The 18,149-nt window shown below is 33.0% G+C and overlaps 1 protein-coding gene across 1 annotated transcript; it reads left to right on the top strand.

The window, feature by feature from the left end:
• Positions 1-1,518: 1,518 nt before the first annotated feature.
• Positions 1,519-16,168, top strand: LOC141813889 (calcium-dependent protein kinase 18-like). The gene is made up of 12 exons (XM_074701888.1): positions 1,519-1,954; positions 3,462-3,592; positions 4,816-4,857; positions 5,051-5,162; positions 5,284-5,362; positions 5,444-5,613; positions 13,208-13,334; positions 13,553-13,668; positions 13,753-13,860; positions 14,163-14,225; positions 15,147-15,320; positions 15,850-16,168. The coding sequence occupies exons 1-12, from the start codon at positions 1,637-1,639 to the stop codon at positions 15,985-15,987; spliced, it is 1,578 nt and encodes a 525-aa protein (XP_074557989.1). The 5' UTR covers positions 1,519-1,636; the 3' UTR covers positions 15,988-16,168.
• Positions 16,169-18,149: the final 1,981 nt, after the last annotated feature.

The following is an 18,149-nucleotide window of genomic DNA, read 5'->3' as shown; positions in this document are numbered from 1 at the left end:
TAAAGTTTTTTTAATAATTTGAAATTTATGAAAAAACTATAAATTAGGGTGAATTTGCATGAGAATCTTTTTGTGTTTACGACACAAACATTTAGGTTTTTTAAATTGTATATTTTTAATGAATTTTTAAAATTGGGATGTTAAAATTTATGGTATTAAAAAAAACATTTTTTTTTCCAGAATTTATGGTATTCAGATGTCTATAATAGGTAGTCAATCATAACTCAATCAACTAAAATAATATAAATGATCTAGTTTTGAGTGTTTTAGTTTCCTTTTATATCCTTATGCTTATTTGACATTTAGAATATATATATATTTGATTCTAATAAATTTATTATGCCTATCCATATTTGTTTTCATGCTTTGATTGGGCACTTTTTTTAGTTTATATTTGAAAATCGAAAATGTGCTATGAATTGCCTTTGTACTTGATACATTATTGTTTACATCTACTGCTTATCATGCTTTATCTATCTTTCATCATATGCTTGTTGATTGTTTTGTTTTGGCATATAACAAATTAAAAAGGAAAGGAAAAATGTAGTAAATCTTCTCTAACTCAAAAAGTAAAAGTGATGACAAATTACCCAAAAAAAAAAACGAGGTAGAAAAGAACGTTGGACCGGTGCTTAAATTAGGCTCAGCTCAGCTGTAGAGAGGTCCGTTTGAAACGAGAATTTATAGTGCTTGTTCAGTCAGCGCTGCCTGCCCTGCCACGGCCACCTAGACCTGACCACGGGTCCAAGCCTATAATAATAAAATTACTGCATTCCATTAATTAATTGACCGCCCGCTAATAAAAAAATTCTAAAATACAATTCTAGTCGATTTATACGCCTCATCAGTTATTATTTAACTTATTATTATTATTATAAATCTTCCAAAAATCTCTTTTCAGCAATTCAGTAGTCGTTTTTTTGGTTTGACTAAGGATTGAATTGTAATTTTAAAGTGCATTTTTTTTAATAAATTTTAAATTTTAAAATTTTTAATATAATAATCTAGTTGCGAACCGTGAATCGAACCATGAATTGACGGTTCCGAACCGTGAATCGTAATCGTCTTGGACGGTATTAAGGGTCGACCTGACATAAACCGTCGAACCGACAGTTTTTCGAACCGTCGATTTGAACCAAACCGTCGATTTTGATTGGTATATATAATAATAAAATTACTGCATTCCATTAATTAATTGATGAATAATAAATAAATTCTAAAATACAATTAATCATTTATTATTATTATTATTATTTTTTAAATCTTCCTTTCTCTTTCCTTCCCTTTTAATTTTTTCCCTTTTTAGTTTTAGTTGGCTTGGTTGGCAGGTTGTCAAAGCTGGAAACAATGTTTTGCCAACAACATTAATAAATTTCTAAAATAATATATATATATATATATATTTATTTATTTATTTATTTATTGTTGTTGTTTATTAATAACAATAATTAAGGTAGGCGAGGAGGGATGGTTTGGTTATTGACTTATTGGGGGAGGCCTCGTCAAAGTCTTCGCTTCGCCATCCATCCACCATTTCATTGCCCTTCTCCCTTTCCTCTTCCTCTCTCCTCTCTCCTCCCAATTGCATTGACTTTGATGGTAATCGCCGCATTCGGGAGAGGCCAGATCCAAAGAGATGGGCGCCTGCTTCTCGTGCGCCAACCAACGCCCCCGCAGTGGGGCCAACGCGGGGAAGAAGCAGGGGCGGGCGGATGCTAAGGACGAGCAGAAGATAGAGAATCGCCGCACCGGTAAGGCTGTCGAGAAGGAGAAGTCGGCGGGTGGCCGTGTGGTGCCGTGCGGCAAAAGGACCAACTTCGGTTACGATAGAGATTTTGCGAGCAAGTACACGGTCGGGAAGCTTCTCGGCCATGGCCAATTTGGCTACACCTTCGTAGCCACGGATAAGGCAAATGGTGATCAGTTGGCGGTGAAAAAGATCGACAAGAATAAGGTATTATTTTTGTGAATTCAAAAAAGAAAAGAAAAAAAAAGTAGCTTTCCGTCATCAACCTTTGCGTGTTGATGCGATACTACTATTTGAATTCCAATAGCTCAATTAGTTTGTAATACCTTTGAATTCGAATCATTCAATCGTAACGCCTTCTTTTCTACAGTAAAGGGGAGATCATGTCCTAACGTTTTTTCTTGAATATACTCTCGATAAATAGCGATTTCCCCCCTTTTTTCTTTCTTCAGCAGAGGTTGAACACAAATCATAGGCAAAGATCAAAACTCGCAAGTTATATTCGAATACCTGAGCACCGTTTCCTTTCCCCCCTTATTTTCTTACTCTTCCAATGTTGAAACATTCGCTAGTAAATTTTTTACTGCTGGATACTAGGACTCCCAAGTTTACAGCATTCATTCCAGATTCTTAGTGCTTCACAGGAGGGAGGCTTTGAACATTTAACGTGTAATTTCATGGTAGAATTATACATCAAAGAAGAGCACAGCAACCTAACATTGTTTTAAAATTTTCCACATGCAAGCTTTCATGTTAGCTTTAAATTTTCAAGCATGGCCTGAAACCTCATGCAGTACAAGGTGAAACGGTCAAAACGTATTGTTCTAATAAATTACTAAAACTCGATACTACATAACACTAAGACAATGGCTCCTATGTTATTGTATCATGTCGACAAGTATCATTGCATATAAACATTCGACACCCTTTGGCATGCTAAAATTGAGATAATATTCTTTTTCTTTTTCTTTTTCTAGTTTGTCTCCATATAAGATAATGTTAAAATCATAAAATTTCAGATGAAAAGTAAACATCGAACTTAACTATATATTTGTCTTATCTTTTTCTTCTTCATCTCTTTTCTCCTTTTACCTCCAATTTACTACCGGCATCATACATCAGAATGTTGGTACGATACCGAAGTAGTATCATTCTAGTGAAAGACCAAAACACGGACATGATTTGAGATTTCTAACAAGTTTTCTTTTTCTTGTTCTGAATACTAGTATGGGTCCAATAGTAGACCACTCCATTCGAGAGTAGTTGCAATTTTTGATATACTGAAGATATCCAAATTGCCCTATGAGTTGTCATCATCAGCCACTAATAAATGGACTGATGATATCTCAGATTGTCAAATCATAAGTTGTTTGTGGTATATGACTTGAGCCTCTAGTATTATGTGCCTTTTATTAGGCCAGACTCTGTGTAGGATAACACAATTGTTCAAACATGTAAAGGTTTACACATTATATAATAAGGCAAATATGTTATAATATGTATGAACTAAGGATATTCTCAATAATAACTTCACCTGCAACTTCAGAGACAAGGGAGTATAACCCCTAATCATTAGAGTTTAGACACCACAAACCTGAGACTTTGACACCTCTATTACAAATTTTGCTCCAAATTTTCTAAATATAGGACTCTGAATTTCATAAAACTTTCAAATTATACATTAGTAATTAAAGTTGAATAAATTTCTTTACAGATGGTCCTTCCAATTGCTGTTGAGGATGTTAAACGTGAAGTAAAGATACTGAAAGCTTTAAAAGGTCATGAAAATGTTGTGCACTTCTACAATGCCTATGAGGATGATAGTTATGTCTACATAGTCATGGAGTATGTTCTTTTTTGGATTATTTTTTGTATTGAATCCATCAAGAATCCACTTCTATGCTGCTGATGAGGATAATAATTATGTCAACATAGTCATGCAGTATGTTCTTTCAGTATGTTTTTAACTATTTTTGTGTTGATTTCATCAAGAATCCACCTATCTACCATTTGATCTTTTAGAATAACATCATGTTTGCACATTTATGATACGTGATTTTAATGGTACCTTCTGATTCTCATCAAAAGGATTTTAGTTTGTGCTCACTTTCTAAACCTTATTTGACAAATATTTTCTGGAAATTTGATGTCTGTAATTTTTTTATTTCTTGTGTCTGAAGTTTTCCAATTGAAATAGAAAATCCACACCAAAATATCTAGTCTGAAAGAAGATGTCTATATTATCAGCGCATGCATTGTGGTTAGTAAGGTGCTCAATATATTAAATGGATCTGAGATTAACAAAAATCTGTTTGATGAGTATCTATAAGCTAATAATGTGCAGTTACATTCAAGGGGTTGGTTACACATATAAATCTTTATAATTAGGAACCATTCTCTCTTGTTTCAACAAAATGGTGAGATCCAAAATTATACAGTGTAATTAACCAATCATTTGATTTGAATGATAGAAGAACTGATATGTGACAACCAGCATATCCATCCTTTAAATTAAGGGCCCAGTAGGCACATAAGTTGATGTTTTGATTTATAAAGTAGAATGACATTTTCGTAATCCTAGGGTCGCTATTTTTTACTCTTGATCAACTACAGGTTTTTCTTGTTGCTGCTGGATTTGAGGTAGCAACTTTGGTTTCTTGGAGTAAAGAAGTTCCTATAGAAGTAGCATCATACAACATTCCTAGATAATAGGTTCCTTACATTTCAATTTTCATCAACCATATGTCTTTTGTCTCTTGGGCGTAAAGAGGTTTCTACATACAATATTTTAGTTCTGGTATCATAGAACTTGACATGTATATGTTTGTTGATATCTGTGCCAAAAGAAACATGGAACACTGTATATATTTTCATGAACTTCTTGAACATTATGTTTTTTCATTTTCTTAGGCAATAATATCGAATGAATGTGTATGTGGTTTCCTTTTCTCAAAAACATGCAAGGACGTGATCTGTTAAATACATCAGTAGTTTCAATTTCAGTTTCAACAATTTCCTTATGTCTCTTACTCTTCTAGCAATAAACTACTTTGTTTTTTTTCTGTTAGATTATGTGAGGGTGGTGAACTTCTTGATCGGATTTTGGCCAAGTAAGAACTTTATGCCATTTTATCTCTTGAACCTATACAGTAATAACTTGGATTTTGAATGTGGGGAAAAAATACCTCGTATCCTGGTAATTATTTAGAACATGAATTCTATCTGTGTTTTGCTGCTATTAACAATTCTTGAATAAAATTTGAGATTTAGTCTAAACTTATTCTCTGTAAAAATGCATTACAGAAAAGATAGTCGTTATTCCGAGAAAGATGCTGCAGTAATTGCTAGACAGATGTTGAAAGTTGCTGCTGAGTGCCATTTGCATGGTCTAGTTCATCGAGATATGAAACCAGAGGTAAAACTTCAAGCTTCCATGGGTGTATCTAAAGAATTTTTTTAGAAGTATTATCATTTTTATTTAATAGTTATCAAACCGGAGATTTTTCTTCACACAAGTCTTGTTTTGTTAATTGCAGAACTTCCTTTTTAAATCCACAAAAGATGATTCGCCTCTCAAGGCAACAGATTTTGGCCTATCAGATTTTATAAGACCAGGTCAATCCCATTGATGTTAATTAATATAATCTGAAGCTCCTATTTAGTAAACTGGTTAAATAGTGTTACCACTTATTGCAGGTAAGAACTTTCATGATATTGTTGGCAGTGCATATTACGTTGCTCCAGAGGTGTTGAAACGAAGATCTGGGCCCGAATCAGATGTTTGGAGCATAGGTGTCATCACCTATATTTTGCTTTGTGGACGACGACCCTTTTGGGATAAAACTGAAGATGGAATTTTCAAGGAGGTAAAAATCATTGCTGTTTCATTATATTTTTGGGAAATTTCCCCCTGAAGTTCTCCACTCATCATGATCTCAAAGATTTTCTCAGTAAACTGAAATAAGTTTCCATATTCCCATTTTAAGTCTTTCCCTTTGGGTATCCTGATTTTTCTAGCAATTTTATGCAAAGAGGTATGCATATAACCATTCCTTTGATTATGCTTCTTGCTATTGATCTACATATTGCCATATATGCCAACTTACATGCTCAGATATAGAAAATATCATGAATAATTAAATAAGCTAGCCAGCTTATGTAGCTTCTTTTAGTATGGTCTACCAAAGTTCATGGACCATAAAATTCAATATAGTATAGAGAAGTTAGGTATCAAGTTGTTTTTGCATATCAAATAGGAATACAACTTATATATTTATAGGCTCTCATCGTAGCTATTTTTATCTAGAATTAAGGCAATAGACTAGGTTATGTCATGGACTTCATTACTCTTTCTATTTTATCAAACATGCTTTAATCTGGAACATAGGCATCTATTGTGTTTAGCTTGTTATGCAGAAACATAAATCAAGTGTAGTAATAGGTCTGTTAAACATATTGATAATTTGTTCTTCAAAAAGAAGTGTAATGGCATGTTGATCTTTGTGGGCCTATTGTCATCTTAGATGAAGTGATAGTCATCGGAGAGTGGTTAATACAATCATGAAATATGAGATTGTTTGCAGCATAGATGGTTGCCTAATTGTCATAATGCAATTCATTGGTTCGGTGATCAAAAACCAAAATCATCATGTAAAAACTTAGTCCACATTATCTCACAAGTTGTGTGAGTGCCTATATTCTATTTCAATATTGCATCATGATACACTACCTTATCTCTGTCTTTTCCACATTACTATGCCTTCAATGTATGTAAAAAAAGCTAGAAGTAAATCTTCTAACCATAGCAGACCCAACAAATTAACATTAACAAGGCATCAATATATAGACCACATGTTGCTCGACAACGGAACTAAGTGAAGGTGGAAAACTAACAAGCCCTTATATTTTATGCATTAATAAATGTCCAAGATACAATGGCACTAATAAGGAATGACATTGGTGGTGATATGGGAATAAGAAATGAGTCGAATAGGTAGTAGACTCGGCATATTCATGGATGTGACCGATCATTATGATTAGCGATAATAATGAGTTTAGTAGCCATGACTTTTCCTAGTATCTAAACCATGCCCATTTCATTAAACAGGTACTTAACCCAAACTAAATCCCTGCATAGAATCTAAAAATTAAAACTTTTACCCGCTCATTTAATAAAATGGATATCTGTCGGCTACCAACATATTAGAAAACTATATATCAACTAAATTACAAGTTTTTATAAATGTGTCAACCTTTAAATTTTAAAAATCTTAATATTATAACAAAGTAATAGTTTCCATACAAACCATCAGCAGGATTTAGGTCACACTCAAGCTACACACAAGTCCCTACAAAGTTACATGGGTAAACTAGAATTTCCTTCTTGTTAAACAAAGATGTACAATCTCTATTGAGATGGATCCATATATTGATAAGATATAGTGTGAAGTTATTTCCATAAACATTGCCCATGTCATTCTTGGTCATCCCTAGCTCTATGATCTCATTATTCAAGAGAAAATACCTACTTCTTTAAGTGCAATGGATAAAATATAAGGTTGGACCCAAACCCACGCCACCAACCAAGGCGACCCCCACCCAAACATCTAGATAATTCGTTCACCTTCTCAATCTCAATTTGAAGAAATAAGATTTCATTGTTGACTAGTGACACATTGAGAGATTATTCCCTGAGGTCAAAATATCTTAGATTCATTCATCTAGAACATAAGTACTAAAGAATTATTAATGAACTCCCACCTCTGCCGCACTCCATCACAATTGTCTAGTGTCGATCTTATACCAAGGTTATTGTTGTCTAACCTCCCACGTTATTACATGAACCTGTAGATTGCATTGAACTAAATAGGCAAGTTGAGGAACTCCAATATAAGGTTTTATTAGGGAAAGAATGAGTCCTTGTGATGTCCCTACTTTATTGACATATAAAAGGGATGACCCATGGAGAATGTGTGTGGATAATCCTATCGTTAACAAACAAGATCATTGTTAAGTATAAGTTTCTAGTGTCTAGACTTAACGACAGGCTTAACCTAAGGATAGAAGCCTGATGATTTTTAAAGATTCGCATGCATATTTACTTACGCCAAATTGATTAGGATTGGTGGTGAATCAAAAACAACCTTTAAAACACAAGATAGATTTTACAAATGGTTAAATGTGGCCTTTGGGCTTTTGAATGCATCTAGTACCTTCATGAAAGTGATAAATCAAGTCTTTGTAACCCAGATTTTTTTTTTAATTTTGATGGCACTGCAATCTAAAGGGAGACACACCATCCCCGCCACACATTTGCCTTGTCTTAGAAACCCTAAAGAAAGAAAATGTGTATGTTAATCTTAAAGAAATGCTTATTCTCACAATCCTATGTTCTCTTCCTTGATTTTTTTCTTGTGGAGGTCACTTCAATCGATGTAGCAAAAATTTGGGTAATCTAGGATTGGCTCAAATCTTTCACGGCTTTAAAATTTTTTATAATCACTTTATTAAGGACTTATTTCCATTATGACTTGTAATAAATTTCATTAAGAAAGGGAAGATTCAATGATCTAAATTTGCCTTTTGCAACCTTTAGAGATTAAGGAAAAGTGAGTAAAGTCTTTGTTTTTAGACATCTTGACCACTACAAACCATTTGTTTTTAGACACTGAACCAAGAAGGGAATTCGTTTGTATTTTTAACAAGAACAAAATGACGCCAAACATTTAATCCTTTACACATCGGCAATACTACCTATTGCCTCACAAGTTTAGCCTCTGCCATGACCACAAGGCACTAAATTTTATTCTGTCTCAAAAAAAGTTGTCAAACATGATAAGTGAGTCAAGATTCTCCAATTGTACACTTTTATCCTAAAACATTGACTTGATGTGGATAACAAATTCATCAATCCATTAAATCATGTTGTATCCACATTCCACACCATGGGCATGACAAGCTTTGACCAACTGAAGGAGGAATATCGTTCCTTCCCCAACATTGGGACAATCTTCGCCGAACTCGGGTGACGATGGTGTGTCGGTGCCGGTGTGGGTGCGGAACGAAAATTTTCGTGCGTATCGCCCGATACGGCACGAGATTTCAATCCCTGATTGACAATCTTTCTCAATGTCCGGAACTAACATGATTTGGTTGATTTTTGATGAGGGATGGTTACATATTTAAGAGTATGCATCTATGCATCCCTAGATTTCAGTTAGATATTTTTTATTTTGGAAATTCACGTGGGTGGTCTAATTGGACACTTTGAAAAAAATAAGACCATTGTTCTTGTTTTGATTAATTCTATTGACCCTCATTGCGACCAGATGTTGCTTGGATTGTATTCCACTGTTGCACATGTCAAACAACTAAGACAAAATATCTCTACAGGTCACTTTCAATTCCCCATGACCTTGAAAAGATGTTAGCATGGACTTCCTTTTAGGTTTATCTCGGACAAACAAGAGCCACGACTCTATCCTAGTAGTGGTGGACCAATTTTTGAAGATGACACATTTCATTATTTGTGATAAGACTAACGATACTTCACCAAATTATTATCTAGGGAGATTGCTAGGCTGCATGAATTGCCTACATCTATAGTTTCATATAAGGACATGAAGTGTGATGGTTTTTTTTAGAAAACCCTACGAAAGCTATTTGAAACCAACTTAAGTATTTGTATACATTCCATCAGTAGATTGATAGGCTAACTGAGGTTGTTAACAGCAGACTAGGTGACTTTAATTGTCTTGTGAGTGAAAAAATAGGTATTTGGGATTCTACATACTGAATTTACAATTAATAATTCAATAAACTAGTCCATTCAAAGTCACTTATGGGTCAATAGCCCGTCAACCTATTGAGTTAATCCTTTACATATCACTTTCATTCATCTGAGTTAGCTAAGTGCTTTATTAAGCACATTAGAGATATACATATTGAAGTCAAGAGAAAAATTGGAGCAATGAAGCTTATAAAATTGAAGCTAATGTACATTGTGAGCTTAAGAAGGACAATCTAGAACCATGTGCCCGTCTCGAATGTTTTGTTAATCTCCTTTAGTAAACTTCATGTTTGCTCATCTAGGTCCTTTCAAATCATGAGAAAACTTAGTTAACTCTAAAATTCTAATAGTCTTGATTTTTATGCTCTCATCCACAACATAATCCACTCCTTAGATTGAGCGGACTATGGATTTTTCAAATAGTGATAGCCTCTCATATAAATATCCAAAGAAACCTAGTCCATTGGAAAGCACTTTTAGGGATTGATGATATTTGAGGATGAACTTCAATACCTTGCTCTCGAGTTACTTTAATGCCTTGCTCCTTGACGAATTAGAGCATCAATTGCCTCATCCATCCACATAGGTGCCTTAACTTCACACCAATATGTAGTGTCATAAAGCTTGATTAGGAAAGTCTCATCTTCTCACTAGATGGAGTTGAGCTCTTCTTAGTGGTGGGGGAGAGTGAGTAGTTTAAGAAGGATTTGATTTGATCTGGGTTTGAATTTCAATCTCTGTGAAATAATTTAAATTTAATAATTTATCATCTTTGGTTTGTTATATATTATTTTGGCTAGTCAATTAATTGGAATTATTGTGTTTCCCAATTTACTTGTTTCATTTTCTTATTTCTTAGTTTTCATAAATTCCAATTTAGAAATGTTGAGTTTATGAAATAATTATAATTCTAGAAAGAATTTAAAAAAGAATTAATTTATGAGTTAAGGTTTACGATCTTTTGTTTACATTAGACCGGAGAGTAACTTCTCTCCTTCAGAAGTAGGATTTTTCATTTTTGAGGGAAGAATTACTCCTCTTCAGACCCAAGGTCGACTTTTGGAGTTGCTTCACGATGATACTTGCAACAGTACACATAGGCATCCATAGGAGCTAAGACAAATGGTTCATGTGGGAAGGACGAGAGAAGACTGGTTGGCAATGCATCAGTGTTGTCAGATTCATGCATGGTATATAAAGAGGGAGAGGGAGAGGTTGGGAGCAGTGGAAAATATTTGGGTGACTAACAAAAAAAGATAAGATAAATTAGGTATCTGATTGTTTTTGTGTATCAAATAGGAAAACAAGGCTCTAGGCAACTATTTTATCTAAAATTAAGGTATTGATTAGGCTACAACTTTACCCATTCCTAATTGTCTTACAAGTATATTTGAATTGTTACTTGCACTCCTTTTCTTTTGTCCTTGTTCTCTTGTGGAAGGTACTAGTTATAGTAACTAAACTTCATAACTCCAGTTATCTGATAAGGTTAAGTAGGCCATGTAATATTACAAACCACTCTTCCTGACTCCGAAGTACATAAAATCAATGAAACTTTATTTCTTGCATATCGCTAGTTTTATTTATCATGTTCTTGATTTCATATTCTTCTAGTTACTAGTGGTAGTGTAAATCCTAGTTTCAACAATAACAACCAAGCCTTATCCCACTAGGTGGGGTCGTTTATATGAATCCGTCTATGTCATTAGGTTCTATCCCCTACTATATTATAATCTATATCTAAATAAATTTTATCTTATTTTATTATTACTACTCAAGTCTTTTTTAGTCTTCTTCTTTCTTGTTTGATGTGCATATTTGTTATAGTTTCACATCGCCTAAGTGGAACATTTATTGGTCGTCTAAGTACATGTTTGTATCATCTTAAACATGTCTTTCAGAGTTTTCCCTTAATAGATGTAATCCCGATTTTCTCTTTAATGTTTTCATTTTTTATCATGTTCATCCTCGTATGTCTACGCTTCCACTTTAAAATCCTCATCTCTGCAACTCTCATTTTCTGCTTATGTGCTTGAGTCATAGCTCAACATTTAGCTCTATATAACATAACAGGTTGAACTGTTATTTTGTAGAATTTTCTTTTAAATTTTAGAGGTACTTTACGATCATATAGAACATCCAACACTCTCCTCCATTTCAACCATCCTACTTGTATTTTATGTAAGACATCTTTCTCAATTTCTCCATCCTTTTGCTAAAATGATCCTAAATATTTAAAGTTCTCAAATTTCAGATAACTCATCATTTCCTATCATAATAATTGTCTCATTACATCTAACATTGTTAAACTTAAATTCTATATATTCTGTCTTTACTCTACTAAGCCTAAAAGCTTTCATGTCTAGTGTTTTCTGTCGAGATTCAAGTTTAGCATTTACTCCTTTACGTGTCTTTTCTAACAAAACAATATCATCTGCAAATAACATGTACCACGGAATCATGTCTTGAATGTATCCAGTGTGTTCGTCCATGATTAGTGTAAAAGGACAGAGATTTAGAGTTACTCCTTGATGTAATTTTATCTTTATGGGAAATACTTTGGTTAATCTACTTGAAATCTTTTCTCTTGTTGTTACATCTTTATATAAATCCTTAATTAGTTCAATATATACTACGCTAACACCTCGCTTTTTTAGAATTCTCCATATAATTTCTCTTAGAACTCTATCATAAATTTTTTCTAAATCAATAAATACCATGTGTAGATCTTGTTTTTGTTCTTGATACTTTTTAATTAGTTGCCTAAGAAGATGTATAGTTTTTATTATCGACCTTCCAAGCATGAGTCCAAATTGATTTTCGATTACGGTGGTCTTTTTCCTTAATTTTTTTTCTATTACTCTTTCTCAAAATTTCATAGTATGACTTATTAGCTTAATACTTCTATATTTTGTATAATTTTGTATGTCTTCTTTGTTCTTATATAAGGGAACTAGAGTACTTATCCTCCATTGATCACATTTTTTTGGTTTTCAATATCAAGTTAAATAACTTTTTAAGTCATTTAATACCTTGTTACCTAGGCACTTCCATACTTCTATCAAAATATCATTGGATTCTAGTTTGTTTTTCAAAATTTATTATAATATTATTTCTCAAATAAATTAGTGTGACAACATTCTTGCCCTCTTTCTAGAGACTTTAAGGCTTCAGATAACAAAGTCATTCATCTGAGCCATACTGGGTGGTCCAAAATAGTAGATTATTCTCACCAATCTTTAGCCATTGATACAACCATGTGCTGAAACCAATACTGTGCTGCCATCTAATCCACAATCATTCCTGCTATGTATTTAGCACCTCTTCATACTGTCATAGTGGATTAACTTCATTGTAACTTGCTCTTGGCAAATATTTGTCTTGGTTATATATTATAATTGCATTATTTTAGTCTAATTGAAGGATGAGTTCATACTTCACCCTTGCCTTGTGGGTTACTAGCCTTTAACCGTAATACTTTGGCGTCTGCATGCGATGATGATGATGTAGAAGGCCTTATACTCAACTTATGCCTTACCAACCAGTTTAGCTGTATATTTTTCTGATGCATTTTATAATCATTAGTATAATGTTCTATTGTTACTCTTATTTTAAATTTTCTGCATCACTGAAGGAACAATAATACTAATCTACATGATGCTTGAGTGCAGGTGTTAAAAACTGAGCCAGACTTTAAACGGAAGCCATGGCCAAACATAAGTGACAGTGCTAAAGATTTTGTTAAAAAGTTATTAGTTAAGGATCCACGTACAAGACTAACTGCTGCTCAGGCTTTGTGTATGTTTAAGTTAAATTTCTCTGGATATATTGATCATTGATTATATGCATCTGATAGTAAATGAGGAAATCAACTGTTATTGTTCTGTTTGTTTCAGTGTTTTTGCTGTAGTTTGTTGTCAGGGTCTCAATAGCAAATGATACTCATCATCCCTTCTAATCCTTTTTTTACTTCCTCACTGTGGATTTCAATCTGACAGAAAATCTTTCTGTTTCAGCACATCAATGGGTAAGAGAAGGGGGAAATGCACTTGAGATTCCTTTGGACATCTCTGTCTTATCAAGCATGCGTCAGTTTGTTAAGTATAGCCGGTTTAAGCAATTTGCATTAAAGGTAAGATAATATGTCTTGTCATGTTTTACCAGATTTCTATAATAGATTATGCTTAGACCTTAATATATTCCATTGCATATGCAGGCATTAGCAAGCACCCTTAATGAAGAGGAACTAGCTGATCTCAAAGATCAGTTTCAAGCAATTGACATAGATAAGAATGGTGCAATCAGTCTTGAAGAAATGAGACGAGTATGATTCACTTGTATCTTTGTCAAAAATCTGTTATTCACAACTTTGATTTATTGAATGGCTATAATCAAACACAGCATATGATTGATTTATTTCATAAGATTTGTACTCCCTACTTGTCTTTTCGCATTTTTTAGTGGCTTGCTGAACAACTATTTTCCCTCGCACTGATTTAATTTTAGACGTTTCATTGTCAGAAGAGCTAGTGGCTATTTATGAGTTTTAATAATAGTCTTTATTTAGTTGTTATCTTCTTGTCAAGATGTATTTTTGACTGGTGTATAATTTGGTTCTAACACTAGGCTCTTGCTAAAGATCTTCCTTGGAAATTGAAGGAAGCTCGTGTTATGGAGATTCTCAATGCGGTAAGTTGCATATCTCTTGAGACTGTCATTGCACTGTTTCTTCTGGCATGACCAAATCATGTAAACACTCAAGAATTTTGGTATCAGTTATTAATTCCCAGTATATATATTACAATTTGCAAGATTTTTCTTTTTCTGATTTATAATAAGGATTTTGAAGGATGTTCTCTCTCCACCAGAAACTAGAATATTGCAGACAACAAAGTGAACTTTAACTACATTGAAAATAATTGTTTGAAAGCTGGAAAATCATGAGTCTTTATGATAAGAAATGCAAGGAAATCTTTGATATTTTTTGTGTTTCTCTTTCATTATAATTTAATTTATTTTGGAGTGACTCACAAATTATTAAACTTTATTTTTTTTTATGTTTTGTTTACTTGGTGGAAGGGAACTAACTGGAAAATGAAATTGTTTAAATGAAAGAGATAAGAAAAGAAGTTATTTATATTGTTTGGAGTGAACTGAAAGGAAAGAAATGACAACAATTATTTGTTTCTATTCGTTGGATCCTTAACCTTCATTTCCTCTCCATTTCTGCCTGATTTCAGCAGAAATAAAATACAAGAATTGGATACATTAAATTATTTTGTCCTCTACTTCATAGTAAACAATAGTGATTTTATTTTCCTTTCTTTTCCCTTCTATTTCCTTCCAAGTAAAAAAAGCAACATTGTGGACAACTCAAGAGATTATTACTATGCTAGATTCAGTTAAATTTGAAAGTAGTTTTCAAGCCATTCTGTATTTGTGTCTGCCCCTTAAACTCGAAGAAAAAAAAATGCATCATTGGGAACATAACAATTATAACACCCTTTACATGTTGGCTTTCTGATTGTTGGCATTTACCTAAGTTCACAACTATTTTTCGACAATTCAACTTTGTATTTCAAGTTCACAATGTTCTTCCTTCTGGAACAGATGGACACCAATACAGATGGATGCATTGACTTTGAGGAATTTGTGGCAGCTGCTTTACATGTGCACCAGTTGGTGGAGCATGACTCTGAAAAATGGCACTTACTTTCTCAGGCCGCTTTTGATAAGTTTGATATGGACAGAGATGGATATATTACACCTGAAGAACTTCGAATGGTACAATTTTTCATGGACTAAATGTGGTGGTGAATGCTTTCTTTTTTGGTTCTATGGAACAATGTTTTAACTGTTTCCATTTGCTCATTAAGATTGGTATTCTCCTTGAAACTGTGCATGCAACTAGTTTAGATGCTTCAACATATAAAAACTAGACCTTGAGTTCATAGATATAAAAACCTTATCATATATTTGGACATGCGAATCCTAGACCTTGAGTTCATAAATATAAAAACTAGATTTCCTTCATAGAAGTTAAAGATTTTGTGCATATCCATCAGTTTAATTTTTTTCTCTTTTTTTTTGAAGCCTAATTATTTTTTTTAAACAGGGTATCAGAGCTATGGTTTTGAGTTTGAACCATTCATGTTTTTTTCCGTCTGTTTTGATTATTCTACTATTGAGGAGTAGAATTGTTTGATTTTGTGCTACCCTATGATAATATCATAATAGGATTATTTCTTAAGCTCAAGCATTTAGAATCTTGGCAACCAGACAACTTTTGACAGCTTCTTTGGAAATTTTACAGCACACAGGTTTGAAGGGCTCCATTAATCCACTACTAGAGGAGGTTGACATCGATAAGGATGGAAAGATCAGCTTGGATGAATTCCGCAAACTCTTGAAAACTGCCAGCATGGGTCCACCTAGGGATGCAACAAAATGATCTACGACTCCTGATCCTTGGATGTCACTTGAGCATTGTAGAAATGAATCGAGAACCTCGTCAAAATGTGCTTCAAACTGCAAGAGTTTGGAAAGTCGTCTTTGTATGTATGATGTTTTGAACTGAGCGACGAGTATCTTGATTGCTGCGAAAGTTTGATTTCAGGTAGGGGTTTCCTGTTTCAGCTGGCGTTTCCTGCTCCATCTTCAAATTGTATATTTTTGATGTGGGTGGCGATCTTTCTTTCCATTAATTCTTCAGATTTACCACCTGTTGATTGTCATGTCACACCTTTAATGCAAACATGAGTGTACGTAAGATACAATCTGGTGTTCTAATTTTTATTTTGTTGTAGTGAATTACTTCTTTTTTATATTTTTTGAAAATTATCTCCACGTATACCCCCTTTGCATAGACGATAGACAATGATGACAATGACGAGGTGTTCATCTTGCTGGGTGGTCACTGATGGTTGAGGTTCTACTAATGACACAACAGGGTGAGGGACGAGGTTAACAAGGGTGGGTTGGATATGCATCTCACCATGTTATCTTGGATAAATAACTAAAAGGACTTTTTTTTTCACAAAATCATCAAACGAACATACATCAATCATTGATTTATTATAAAAAAATTGAGCCTCACTTTGTGTTTTCTTTTCTAATAATATATGATGTCAAACTACTACATGCTTTTAAAATGTTCAAAATCCAAAAAATGAAGGCATTATTTGAATTTAAAAGGTAAGGGAAACTAAGAAAGTTTTTATTTAGGCAAAAATTAAAAGAGTATTTATCATTTATATTTTTCTCAGATGAGCGTTCTATTTTTAATTAACGTCAAATAGACGTCTCATTTGACTTTAATTGTTAGAAATTTTCTTACATTATGTTATGTAAAAGCTAGCAACTACTAGCTTTCTCACGTTGTAGAAGTTAGTTGCTAACTTTTATAACAACGACTTTATATATTTTAACTGTCAGAAATTTAATAAGTATGCGATCATATAGAAGTTTCAGCTAAAATTATTATAAAATCTTTTAGAACACAAACAATATAAGTGAGGGCATAATAACACTAAAGGCTCTATAGAATAAATTATAGCGGTCAACTTTAAAATTTAGATAGTCTAGATTCATATAATAGTTTTAGTTAAAATTCTTTTATGAGTTCTTAGAACTGGAAGTTAAACAATATATATAATTACTTAAAGCTCTAGGGAAGACAACAAAGGGATTAACTTCAAAATTTGAATAATCTAAGTGGATGTAGTAGTTTTGATCAAAATTACTATATAAACCTAAATCAGTCAAAATTGAAAAACAAAGGATATGATGACTGCATATGCACATAACAGTGTAGCAAAGCTATTTTAAAATTTTAGTTAGTTTATGCCATAGAGCAAAAATTGTTATAGGACAACAGATCTAATAACATAAAACAACTAAATAGATAGCAAAACAAAGGATTTATTTATAAATTTAAAACAATTTGATTTCATGTAACAATTTTAGCTTTAAAAAAAGCAAAAATGATAAAGTACTTGGTGGAATTTAACTAGTATAGTTAAAAGGGTCAACCCATAACAGGGCACATCAACATAAAACGGGTTGAGACATATTAAGCCATCATCTTGACTGATTAAAAAAATTTCTAATTCAATCTAATTCAAGACGGATTGCGAATTAAACGAGTCAATCAACAAACCCAAATGAACTAGCCCATCTAGATCCATCTTAAAATGGATTGATAAAATATTAATTCAATCCACTTAAATTATTTGACAAGACGAACTAATCACATACCTAATCAAAATTGTGACTCTAAATTTAACTAGTACGAGTCAATATAGCAATTTCACAAAAACTAATATATATATGCCGAATTTTTTTGAAATACAAATAAATCCAAAGTGGCAAAAACTAGTACATATGCCTAAATAATTTTTTAAAAAAAATACATGTACAAATAGAATTTGCAAGTGAAAAGGCCCAAAACTGCTACTTATTTTATATTTTTGCAAGTTTAAATTCATCTAGTACCATCTGAAGTCTAAGCCCATCTCTTAGGGCTCCAACTACACACAAGCTTCAAAGAACATAAACCTTAAAAACCAAACAAAGCATCATACACAATAAACCTTAAAAGTCCTGTGATAAAAT

The sequence above is a fragment of the Curcuma longa genome, chromosome 20 (assembly GCF_044706935.1).
Source record: "Curcuma longa cultivar G26 ecotype Majalengka, Jawa Barat chromosome 20, ITB_CL_G26_1.1, whole genome shotgun sequence".
NCBI lineage: Eukaryota > Viridiplantae > Streptophyta > Magnoliopsida > Zingiberales > Zingiberaceae > Curcuma > Curcuma longa.
The sequence above is the reverse complement of the archived record's forward strand: the minus strand, read 5'-3'. Positions and strand labels throughout refer to the sequence as shown.

Excerpts from the sequence above, each read along its gene's own strand:
- LOC141813889 (XM_074701888.1), top strand. The coding sequence starts at position 1,637 with ATGGGCGCCTGCTTCTCGTGCGCCAACCAACGCCCCCGCAGTGGGGCC. Across the intron at positions 5,163-5,283 it reads ATCGAGATATGAAACCAGAG|AACTTCCTTTTTAAATCCAC; the intron begins GTAAAACTTCAA and ends TGTTAATTGCAG. Across the intron at positions 5,614-13,207 it reads AAGATGGAATTTTCAAGGAG|GTGTTAAAAACTGAGCCAGA; the intron begins GTAAAAATCATT and ends GCTTGAGTGCAG.